Source organism: Heteronotia binoei, chromosome 5 (assembly GCF_032191835.1).
Source record: "Heteronotia binoei isolate CCM8104 ecotype False Entrance Well chromosome 5, APGP_CSIRO_Hbin_v1, whole genome shotgun sequence".
Taxonomy (NCBI): domain Eukaryota; kingdom Metazoa; phylum Chordata; class Lepidosauria; order Squamata; family Gekkonidae; genus Heteronotia; species Heteronotia binoei.
In genome coordinates this window covers 77,735,230-77,748,041 of record NC_083227.1, presented here as the reverse complement: position 1 = coordinate 77,748,041, position 12,812 = coordinate 77,735,230, and the positions used below count along the sequence as shown (strand labels likewise).

The 12,812-nt window shown below is 41.7% G+C and overlaps 1 protein-coding gene across 1 annotated transcript; it reads left to right on the top strand.

The window, feature by feature from the left end:
- Nucleotides 1-6,157: 6,157 nt before the first annotated feature.
- Nucleotides 6,158-7,444, top strand: LOC132572010 (uncharacterized protein F54H12.2-like). The gene has a single exon (XM_060238802.1). It carries the CDS (start codon nt 6,158-6,160, stop codon nt 7,442-7,444), a length of 1,287 nt encoding a protein of 428 aa, XP_060094785.1.
- Nucleotides 7,445-12,812: the final 5,368 nt, after the last annotated feature.

Below are 12,812 nucleotides of genomic sequence, written 5' to 3'. Positions count from 1 at the left end.
AGATGATGATGAAACTCCAGAGGAGGGTGAAAATGAAGAGGTTTTAGACGAATCCATGCAACAAGAGAATGCGGTGTCAAACTCACAGGTAAAGCAGTGTTTGTGAATGGGTGTATAATGAAGGCAGGTGATGGACTTTTTCACTGAGCTGTTCTTTTTATTTTATTTTGACAGCTTGATGAGAATTTTATCCAGGCTTTCAGTAATCTTCACATCGGTAACCCTGTTGATGTGAATCTATCATGTGTGTCGTGTTTCTATACCAAAGTTATCCAGTGCAACAAGAAAAAGAAGAATAAAATCAATAATAACAAAAAGAGGTAGTTCTGTTACAATAAAGACATTTGTTTATAACCTCATGTGATCATTTCTGAGAAGTGGGCGATGATGGGGGCAGTTGATGAAGAGGAGGTCTTAAGGCACATGTAATATACAGCCGGAGAAGCAGGGAGCTTTGGCAGGGTGAGGCCTCTCTTCCAGGCAGCCAAAAAGCAGTGTAAAGCTCTCACTCAAAATAATGTTACTAACTGGCTTTCAGAGCCAGATGCTTACACATTGCAAAAGCAAGCCCGCGTCCGCTTTAAGAGAAACAAGACCATGGTTTCTGGTCTGGATGCCCAGTGGCTGGCGGATTTAGTTGATATGCAGAAATTTTCCAAAAATAATGATGGCTACAAGTACTTTTTAACAGTGGTTGACTTATTGTCTAAATATGCCTGGGCTTTGGCCTTAAAAGACAAAATAGGGGGGAGGGTGTCAAAAGCCCTTAAAGAAATTTTCAAACAAGGTAGAATACCTGTCAAGCTTCAGACAAGCTTCATAAGCAACAGGCCTTACAGAGACTGATGGGTTGTGAAGTTACCTCCAAGGTAAAATATTTGGGTGTGGAGACAACAATGAAGAATATTGATTTGTTCAAAAATAACTATGAGAAGCTATGGCGTAAAATGGATGAAGATATGTTAAAATGGAATAAACTTAATTTGTCATTGCTGGGCAGAATAGCTGTAATTAAAATGAATATTCTACGAAGAATAATGTATTTGTTTCAAACTATTCCTGTTGTGAAAGATAGTAAACAATTTGATAAATGGCGAAGAAAAATTTTAGAATTTGTGTGGGCTGGGAAGAAACCAAGGATCAAAATGAAAATGTTGACAGATGCAAAAGAGAGAGGTGGATTTCAATTACCGAACTTAAAATTATATCAGGAAGCAGTCTGTTTAGTGTAGATAAAAGAAAGGATAATGCTGTTAAATAAAAAACTCTTAGCGCTGGAAGGTGTAAGCCAAAATGCCCTCAAAACGAGGTTGGGGAATTGTCAGGTGGGCACCTGGCTTAATCAGGATCTTTTACCTGTATATACAGGATTCCACGTCCAGAAATTAATGCTTAAAAATATTAGGGACTCTAATTAAGTAAAACAATTAAAAAAATTTCCAGAAAAATATAGGCTTCCATACAAGATAAAATACTCATAAAATCATACATACAGTCCTAAGACAAATAGATAGAGGTATAGAGGAACACATGGGTAGACGAACAGGGTGATATTTACTGATCATAGTCTTCAAGGAAGGCTCCAATGGCGACAAGCAAGGAAGTGGGAGAGGGGACCCGAAACTTGGCCTTAGAATCGGGGATGGATCTAGACAGCGGAATTGGGATACTGCTAGAAGCACACCTGTGGGTAGCTAGTCCACAGATTATAAGGACTATCTTGAGCCCTTAGGGGATGGGAGGTACAAGGGAGGAGGAAGGTGGTCAGCTGATGCATGACCTCCCAAAAAGGGGAGGCTTCGCAGTGACCATAAGGGCTGGACTACTGCGACAGCCAATAGAAAGTTAATTGGTGGCACCTAATTGGGCGCCCATGAACAGGCTTGGGTCCTGGTTACCTGGGTGAACTTTCAGGTTGAAATGGACCAGGGTGGGGGTGCTCCAAGGTGACAGTACAGAGAAGAATGAAGGAAATCACTGTGTGGAAGTGTGCTTGAGTTTATCACACTTATCTAAGAGGGTGACAATAGATGGCCAAATTGTTATCTAAGGTAACACCCAGTCAGTGAAAAGACACTTGGCTCCGGGTGAAGATGTTCTTCCTCTTCTTCAATCTTCTATTGTCACCAGTGTTTTGTCCAAAGTTTCGCTGGACAAAGTCAATGGCGGTTGAACCTCAAGGCCATGCCTGGGGTGGGTCGATTGCTTGCAATCAAAGGTGACATCTGGCAAGTACGTGAGCCGTTTGCTTTGTTGGAATGGAGTCTGGCCTGGTAGGAAGATGGCTGCGTGTGGTGTTAGCCCTTCACAGTGGATTCCATGGTCAGTGCTTCAAAACCGTCACCTGGATAGCTCCTGGCGGCGCAGTCTCCTCCGCTCCATGGCCAAGATGGACGTCATACAGAATGGTGGGAAGCCCCCTGTTCTCCTGGTGGGCGCTCTTGTACTGGTCTTGAGTGCCTTCGTAGTGTTATGGCTGCTAGTACTGCATAAGTCCCATTCGCCCCTGGATAGGTTCACTCACACTCTCTGGCCAGACGTGTGTGAGCTACTTCTCCAGGTGCTCTGGCAACCAAGTTGGTGACTACGATGTTCTGTAAGTGGGTTTTTCCTCACAAAGGTCACGGAAATAAATTTGGCTGGCACACATACATGTATTATGGAAAAAAGAAGATGGACGTTTTTTCTCTCTCACCATTATATAAGAAATAATTTGCTAAATACATGGATGGAATATAAGAAATATGGAGATGCGAGAAGACCGTTATGGATAGTGCCAGCTGAAGTAATAAAGATAACAGCTGAGATAGGTGAAGAAAAGTGGTTGTCATATAACCAATTATTAAAAATACAAGGTGGCAAAATAGAATTGAAAACTGCTGAAGAACTGAATAATAAATATGATTGGTTCCAAATGCAACAAATAAAGAGTTTGGTGGATAATGATATCAAAACTGAAGGAATAAGAAAAGACCAAACAGAAATGGAAAAGGTTCTGCTTGGAGACAATGAAAAATTAATTTCAAAAATATATGTCAAACTTTTAAAATGGTCTGCGGAGGATGAAGTAGTGAAATCTCAACTGATTAAATGGGCAATTAATGTAAATAAAGAAATACAGATGGAAACTTGGGAATATTTATAGAAGAATTCTATGAAGCTTTTGACGTGTCATAGTATTAAAGAGAACTGTTTTAAAATGATGTATAGATGTTATGTAACTCCTAAAAATTGGCAAAGATGAACAAGAAGATGCCAGATAGATGTTGGAAATGTAAAAAACATGAAGGTTCTTTCTACCATATGTGGTGGACTTGTGAAAGAGCAAAAAGTATTGGCAGATGATTCAACAAGAAATTTCTAAGATCATGGGATATGAATTTAAGAAAGTTTCAGAGACTTTTCTTTTGGGATTACAAATGGAAAATTTTCCAAAAGAAGATAGAACTGTAATTTGGTATTTGCTTTCAGCTGCTAGGACATTATATGCGCAGTTGTGGAAGCAAGAAAAAATGCCAGAGAAATGGGATTGGATTGTAAAAGTTATGACATGGAGTGAAATGGACAAATTAACAAGAACTTTAAGAGACTGATTTAGAAGTTTTTAAGATGGAGTGGAAAAAGTTCAGAAGATATGTAGAAAAAAGAGTGGAAAATAAAAGGACATTGGTCAATCTTTGATAATAATTAAGTTTTAGAAAAAAGAAGAATATTGATTTTTGTTTTTGTTATTTAAGGGTACCTTTAAATATTAGTATTTTAAGTAAATAACACCAGTGGGGGTCAAGAAACAGGGGGAGGGTTGGGTGAAAAGTAATATATGGGATAGATAAAAGAAGTTATTAATGATGCAAGAAATATAATTTGTTACAATATGTTACCAAATAAAATTGTGTTTACACAAGCTTCAGACAAGCTTCAGTCAAAGCAGCTATTGTGGAGCGCTTCAATTGAAAATTAAAAACAAAAATGTGGAGGTATTTTACTGCCAACACCTTCAGATATATGGATGTAAACCACACCAATGCTCATACCATGTGGAAAACGCTTTATGGAGACTGTATTGGGGCAAATGTAAAGGAGAAGCCTTTCATTAGAAAAGGAGATCATGTGCGTGTGTCTAAAAGCAAAGAGTTTTTGTAAAAGGATATGAATGGAGCTTCACAGATGAACTATTTATAGTAGAACAGGTCATCTGTAGAGGCATGAGGCCTGTGTACTTGTTCAAAGATTATGCCGGAGACCCCGTCATAGGCTCATTCTATCCTGAAGAGCTACAAAAAGTTAAGAGTAAAGCAGACAGAGTGTATCGAATTGAGAAAATCTTAGCCTCTAAAGGCAGGGGAAAGAGAAAACAACATCTAGTGAAGAGGTTAGGGTGGCCTGATAAATTTGACAGCTGGGTTCCTGCTTCTCAACTCTGTGATCCTATATAGAAAAAAAATGGCTGACAGCAGCTTTTTTATCACCCTCCCTAGCTACGCATGTGCAACGGTTTTTTCACAGAACATTACAGCAGCCTTTACCACCCATCTAGCACGGTCATTGGACTTCCAGGGGCCTAGGAGGTTGGGCTTGTGGAAATACAGTATCCTCACAGCTGGAAGACCCTCACTGAAGATTCCACCATTGTAATCATTACCAAGGAGAAACAGTGGAAATACAGATTCAGTAGTGGCTATTATAAAAGCATTCCTGACCCGGTGGTGAAACTGAACAACACTATACAGTCACATATTCCCCCCCTGAACTGAGCATGGACTATGACCCACAGTATAGGAAGTTCGGTCTAAGAGCACCGCCTACTTATACCTTTTCAGCTTCTAAAGAATTGGCTCACCTTTTAGGGGCACCCCCAGAAGAGGCGATCCAAAATATAAACTTTACAGCAGGGGGGTTCAACACTTTGTACATTTACACAGACATTGTGGATCACCAAATTGTTAGTGATGCATATGTTCCATTACTGCATTGTATCACTGTGCAAGGGGAGACTGGCGACTGTATCAATAATATCTATGACAAGCCACACTATATTCCTATGAATGAGCACCACATAGACACCATCACTATTGAAATAAAGATGGACCAGAACAAGAACATGCCATTCCAGTTTGGTAAGGTGATCGTGAAGTAGGCTTCCCAATCCCCAGGTCCCAGAGGGGGATCCCCCGGTTTTACAGGCTTCCCCCCTCCCCAGCCAGCTGGCCAGCGGGGGAAGCCCCACCCCCACAGCCATCATGCACCTCCATGAACAATTCCCATAGTGAATGATGGGGAATTGATCTGCGGGTATCGGGGGCTCTGGGGGGGGGCTGTTTTTTGAGATAGAGGCACCATATTTTCAGTATAGCATCTAGTGCCTCTCCCCAAAATACCTCCCAAGTTTCAAAAAGTTTGGACCAGGGGGTCCAATTCTATGAGCCCCAAAAGAAGGTGCCGGTATCCTTCATTATTTCCTATGGAAGGAAGGCATTTAAAAAGATGTGCAGTCCCTTTAAATGTGATGGCCAGAACTCCCTTAAAGTTCAATTATGCTTGTCACACCCTTGCTCTTGGTTCTGCCCCCAATGTCTCCTGGCTCCACCCCCAAAGTCCCCAGATATTTCTTGAATTGGACTTGGCACCCCTATCATGAAGCTTCACTTTTGTCTGGGGAAAGGCCTGATCTGTTAAGCACACAAAGATGGTAATCTTAAAAAGATATGGGGATCCTGACCTCTATAGGAATTACTACAAGAACCAGGCTGGCTATGCTCTTCCTGGTTACCATGGTGCCCCGATGAGGTATGGGGCTGGGGTAGGTTGAATTTTCCGGAGCCTTTTCAGAAAAGCTGTCCCTCTTTTGAGAAGGGGATTTGAACTTATGAAGCCCCATGTGAGAACTGCCACCAGAAATATAGCCAAAGATGTAGTAGGTCATGTTTCCGGTGCTGTTCTAAATAAAGTGAGTCCCCCTATGCCACAAGAGTGCTCAGGCCTCATGTACCTTAAAAGACAGTGCGGAGTTAAAAGAAAGGCATCAGAGGTGCAACTAATTGGCCCACCAAGTCCCTTTAAAAGAAAAGCTGTGAAGCGCAAGCTCCCTAAGAAGCAGAAGGCCAAGAGAAGGGCAGGAAGACGTCTCCCGAGCCCCCGAGATATATTTTAAACAGCAATGGCTTTTATTCACAGCGGGTCAGAAGAATGCACCAAATCTGAACTGGACCTATTCCAAATAGCCCCTATGCAAACCAGCATTGAGAGATGTCTATATATTGAAGTTCCTCCCCTGGCTGCTTTGTCAGAATCAGCACCACTTGACTGTTTAATCACTGGAAATGGAGATGATTATATGGATTTAAATAATACCCTGCTTTACCTGTGCTGCAAAATCGTGAAAGAAGATGGGACAGACCTTGACAGAAATGCAAGGGTGGGTCTGGTGAATTACCCTATTGCCTCCATCTTTAGCCAGCTGGATGTGACTCTGGGAGACAGGCTCATCCTGCAGTCCCATAACACATATCCATACAGAGGGTTTATAGAAGCTGTACTGAATTACAGCAATGATACTCTGAACACTCAGTTCTCTGCAGGCCTGTTTTACAAAGACACAGATGCTCAACATGAATCAACTGCCCTGAATGGAGACAACAAAGGGTTTGTTAAAAGAGCCGCTCTAGTGGCTGAAAGCAGAAAAATAGATTTGCTGGGTCAGCTTCACAGTGACCTGTTTTTCCAAGAAAAACTGCTCTTAAATGGCGTGGATGTCAAAATTCAAGTGACATGCAGTAAAGATGCTTTTTGTCTCATGGCGGATGATTTAAACAGGGGTTGCAAATTAAACATCTTGTCTGCTTCCCTTTTCATCAAGAAAGTCAGAGCAGCCCCTGGTGTCCATTTAGGCCACGCAGAGGCGCTCTTCACAGCTAATGCCAAATATCCTGTGGACCGCATGGGCATCAAAGTGTTTAGCATCCCTGCAGGAAGTTGTGTCAGCAACCAAGAGAATTTGTTTTGGGGGCAATTACCCAAGCTGCTGGTTATCGGATTGGTGGATAATGAGTCCTTCAGTGGGGCCCATAATAAAAACTCATTTAACTTTAAGCATTATGACATCAATTTCTTTGCTCTCTACTTGGATGGAGAACAGGTACCCACAAAACCACTGCAGCTGGACTTAGAAGGTGGAAACTGCGTGAGGGAACACTTGCAGCTGGTTCAGGCCACTGGTAAACATATGAAAGACAGATCTTTGTTAGTAAACTGCGAGGAGTTTGCACAGGGCTACACGCTATTTGCATTTGATCTTTCCTCAGATCAGGAATGTGCAGACCACTATTCCTTGATTAAAACTGGGAACCTGCGGGCTGAAGTGCGGTTTGCTAGAGCATTGCCTCACACTGTCAACATGATTGTCTATGGTGTTTCTGACAATGTTATAGAGATAAACCACAGGTGAAATGTTTTGTTCGGCTATATGTAACATGGACACCCTGCAGCTAACAACTGTGTTATCTACCAACCCTTACACCAAAAAGACTTTCTTGGGAGTGTATCCAAGCGACTGGCTCCCCAAACAGAGAGTGGATCAAAGACCAGCAGGGCTAGTTGTAAATACCCACCCACATGACCTCCCTGGAGAACACTGGCTTGCCATATACTTGACAGAGGATGGGTGTGGCGAGTTCCTTGATTCGTATGGACAAGCGCCTAGCAGTGTTTTATTTCCTAAATCCATTGTGAGATTTTTTAGAAAAAATGCCAATGAGACTTCCACAGGCGGAAGTTCAATGACGCTGCAGTGGGTGGCACTGGAGAAGGGGGCAGGGGAGGGGGCTACACATGTGATTTCCGGCCTGCTCAATTAATATGCAGGGTTGCTACATCACAGCGGGGTGATTGGCATGGCTATGCCACGTGGCGTGAGTCAGTAAGGTCATTTCCTGGAGGAGGTGCTTAATTAATTAAATATGTGGTGATTGGCAGGGCTAGGTCACATGGGGGTGGGGCTAGACAGGACACCTCCTGGTGGGAGGCGCTTAATTAAATATGCGAGGTGCCTACATCATGGTGGCGCCCCAAAAACAGGTCACTTCCACCCTCCATTTGACGCAGTTTCCGGTCACATGACTCGGGGTCATGACCTGGGTGACGTCATTGGGGTCATGACCCTGATGACGCAGTTTCGGTGATGTCACCAGATGTGATGTCACTGGCCACGCCCCTTCATTAATTATGCACGGGTTGACACAGTTTCCGGTGAAGTCACCGGAAGTGACATCACTGGCCACGCCCCCTTCATTAATAATGTGTGGGGGTCTATTTACTACTAACAGTCTCATTCCCTTGTGACTTCATTTTAATTTCATGTACCCCTATTTAACCTTTATCTTTTTACCCTATTTTATAATAAACATATTAGTTAATTTCTACCCTGCTGAAACAGGTGATCTGTCATTATATAGTGCTGTTCAATTACGGTACATAGTTTATTTTATATTTTCTAACTCTGGGTGATCTATCAATAAACTATTTTAGTTTTACAATAAACTAAAATATCATTTTAGTGTACTTGTTGATCTTTTATACTAATCTTTTATACTGAATTACTTTATTCTCTGAACCTAGCATACTATTTTATACAGTCACCTTTGTTAATATTATTTTAATATACCCAGTCATATTAAGAATATTGGCCATAAATATGTTTACTCAAGATACTATAAAATCTTTATTTGATTTAGTTAGAAAAAATACCTGCTACTGAGAACAGGGCGTCCTCAGTCTTCATTGCAGAACTAGCTCCAACTAGTCAATGAGGTATGATTCATTGATAGCTTACTTTGAACTGCATTCCACTGGCACAAAACCATAATGGAACAAAACCCTTGCAAAGAATTCAAGATCTGGCAGAAAGTAAGGCTGAAAAAGAGATGAATGTCATCTAGTTCAATCCCCTGTGCAACAGAACAAATCCTCCATAACATTTCTTGCTCATAGAGTAATTTTTTGCAATCCATTAGATGAAAATTTAGGTGAGAAAGTTGTAATTCCAAAGGGGCAGCTGTGTTAATATACTCCAACAAAAATGAATTGGAATCTTGTGGCACCTTAAAGACTAACTAATTTTATTCCAGCACAAGGTATTATAGATTAGAATCCACTTTTTCTGACAATATGTTATCTACATAGTTTTTCCTGAGGTGAATCCATGAGCCTCTGTTTACCCAGTATCTGCTAGAGGCAAGGCCAAATTTCAAGCCTTATAATGTACCAGATGCTAGAAGAGGAGTAAGCCATTCACACTATTGCCAAAGATGCATAAGAGTCAGACATGAAATACACATTATTTAGATTGGTGGATAATACCTGAAAATTCCTTATAAAACCCCTATTATGAGTGAAAGTCAGGCAGGCAGTGGCAAAATATTTAATAAAAACTTTAAAACAGAGTTTAATAATAAAACAGGAAAAAGTAGAAAAGCTTCTAAAAACAGCAAAACATGTAGGGGGAAAAGTTGTCATACTGACAGAAACCAGGGCTTGAAGGCTGGTAATGCTGTTGTGATTACCTAGCAATGGCCACTGAGATAATTCATTTTGTAAAACTACGGGTGCTACTTCTGTGATTTTGTGGGGGTTTTTTTTGGGGGGATGCTTTTTTTTTAAAGATTTCAGCACTTCCTTCCTTCCTTCCTTCCTTCCTTCCTTCCTTCCTTCCTTCCTTCCTTCCTTCCTTCCTTCCTTCCTTCCTTCCTTCCTTCCCAAACCTGGAGTAATTTTCAAGTTTGGAAAAAGATTGTCTTTTTTGTTCATGGCTCCAGTCTCTGATTTAAGTATCCATAGATTTGGCCATGTTAAGAATTAGATATATCGAAAATGATAATGATGTAAATAATAACAGAAGGAATGTTAAGCAGCAAAGAACCTGGAGAGAGAACATAACTAGAGACTTAGCACATGCTTTTATTATTCTGCCTGCTTGTACAAATTTAAGCAAAAGATAAAATGTGTGTGCGTTTGAAGTGCAAGCAGGGCCAAGGGCCCAGGGATTGGGGATAAAACAGAAATCAAAGTCATAGTGGGGCCCACATAACTACAAAGTTATGTGATTTGTTTTTGATGATGTCTGGGTTTGGGTCTGGATAAGGATGCAGGTAGGAAGCTTCATCTGGACACTAGGACCTCATGGTGGCTTTCAATAACCACACTTGTAAGGAACCCCCATGATTCAAAGAAGGCATAATTGTTTCAGTCTAGCACAATAAGGGATATCTGGCTGCCATTATACCAATCCATCCTCCCACCAATCCATTTCTATCCTACCTTTCTTCCAAGGTCAGAATACATGATTTCTCTGTTTAAAAACCTTCAATACTCCGTGTAATATCCTGCCATCCCTAGTTAAACAGATCCCTTTCTTCTTCAAAGTGATGATTAGAAAGCTACATCCTAAAGTTTCTAAAATCAACAACTGTCAATAAACCTGCTTTCTCTTTTGTGGCCCCTACCTTACGGAATGGCTTGCCTGATGAGGTTGAGAAGGCTCCCACCCTCCTGACTTTCTGCAGATTATCCAAAACTGACTATTCAGCAGGGCTTTTACAGGGAATAATTGGTCACAACCAAGTTATGGCAACCCCATAGGGTTTTCAAGGCAAGAGACATTCAAAGCTGATTTGCCATTGCCAGCCTCTGCATAGTGGTCCTGGTATTACTGGGTCTCCCATCTAAATACTAACCAGGACTGACCCTACTTAGCTTCCAAAATCTGACAGGATTGAGAATAGCCTGGGCTATCCAGGTTAAGGCAATTAGGGCTATACTGTAATAAAATATTTCAGAAAGTTGCTTTGGTAAATGCATAGGGACTCTATGGGTACGATCACACTCAAAATTTGCCCTGGCAGTCTCTCATCTTTGAAAAAGCTACTCCAGGAAGAGATGCGCCAGGGCAATCACACCACAGCTGTGATAAGCACAGGCCACACTAATGCTTAGGGGAGCATTCAGACTGCCCTGCGCATGTGGGGCACATGCATGTTGCAGCACAGTCATTCAGACGGCCAGGAAACGTGCCATGCATGCACTTCAGTGGTTGCTACTGGGAAGTTCCTGGTGGCTATTTACTCCAGTCCCAGCCCATCCTATGATGAGGTAAGGATGGGCAAGATGTGGAGGGCAGATGTACGCATGTGAACACACATATTAGATTCAGGGGTAGGGGTGGCTATGGCAGATCAAATCTCATGTGTGAATGCACCTTATGTATGATCCTACTATATAATTTTTGCACTATTTAATGCTTCATGACATTATTTAGACTTTCTCAGCTCTGTTTTCAGATTTCTGAAATACAAACCTTGTTAATTGGATGTCCCATTCTGCTGATTGTATTTAGGGTTACCAAGTCCAATTCAAGAAATATCTGGGGACTTTGGGGGTGGAGCCAGGAGACATTAGGGGTGGAGCCAAGATCAAGGCTGTGACAAGCATAATTGAACTCCAAAGGGAGTTCTGGCCATCACATTTAAAGGGACGGCACACCTTTTCAATTCCTTCCTTCCATAGGAAATAATGGATAGGGGCACCTTCTTTTGGGGCTCACAGAATTGGACCCCCTGGTCCAATCTTTTTGAAACTTGGGGGGTATTTTGTGGAGAGGAACTAGATGTTATACCGAAAAGTTGGTGCCTCTACCCCCCAAAACAGCCCCCCCCCAGAGCCCCAGATACCCGCGGATCAATTCTCCATGATTTTCTATGGGAATAAATCTCCATAGGGAATAATAGAGTTCCCAGAAGACATTTCCCTCCCCTCCCCCCGTTTTTGACGACCCTGAAGCAGGAGGAGGGCCTCAAAACCAGGGGATCCCCTGCCCCCACCTGGGGATTGGCAACCCTAATTGTATTTGACTTACTCTATGTAATCCATTTTAAGTGTCTGAGAAAGGTGTGTAAATAAATAAATGTTGGCAGTGACTGCATAAAAACTGGGTGTGTGTAAGCTCTAATAGGAGTGGGAACTGTTAAGCTTGATTTAAAAATACAGACATATAAATACAATCGGGGGGGGGGGGTAGGAGACACTTGGCAGCAAGTCAGGAATGTTCTGAACTGAGAATTTAGCTTTTGTATTTCAGAAGATCCCACTGTGAGCTATTTTCACTGATAATATCACAAAGTTCAGACCACAGACCACCACTGCAACCCTGTAAGATTGAAGAATACTTTACTTGCCTGTAGATGAGGTACATTCTAGTCATAATATTATAGAGTTGGAAGGGACCTCCAGGGCCACCTAGTCCATTCCCCTGCATAATGCATTCCAATGGCAGCAACAAATCACCACTGCCATGGTAGATCAGTACCATACCGAGACCTCATTTTGGGCAGGAGCTCACAAGAGCAGAGCTCCAGAACTTCTACATTTTATTGTGCTCTTTCTTACTCTGCCCCCCTCCAAATAGTTGCTTCTGGGCTCCAATGTGCAACCCCCCTGTGAGAATTTGCTGAACTCTAAGATTTGACAAACTTTCTAATATTTCCCTCCACAAAAAATGAGAAAATAACCAAAACATATAAAGCAGACAGATGGAAATCATTATGCTACTGTGGCCACATAGGAGAAAGTAATTTTAAAAGTATGATGGGAGTAAGGTTTTATTATGACCATTATAATTCAAGAAGCATTTTAAAATAGATGCTGATATAATTTAGTACACTTTCTGGTGATGTCAGGGGTTTGTGGCATATGCAAATAAGTTATGCAAATAATTGTGCTAATGAGCTCTGGCACCTCTTTTTCTACAAAATTACCCCTGACCA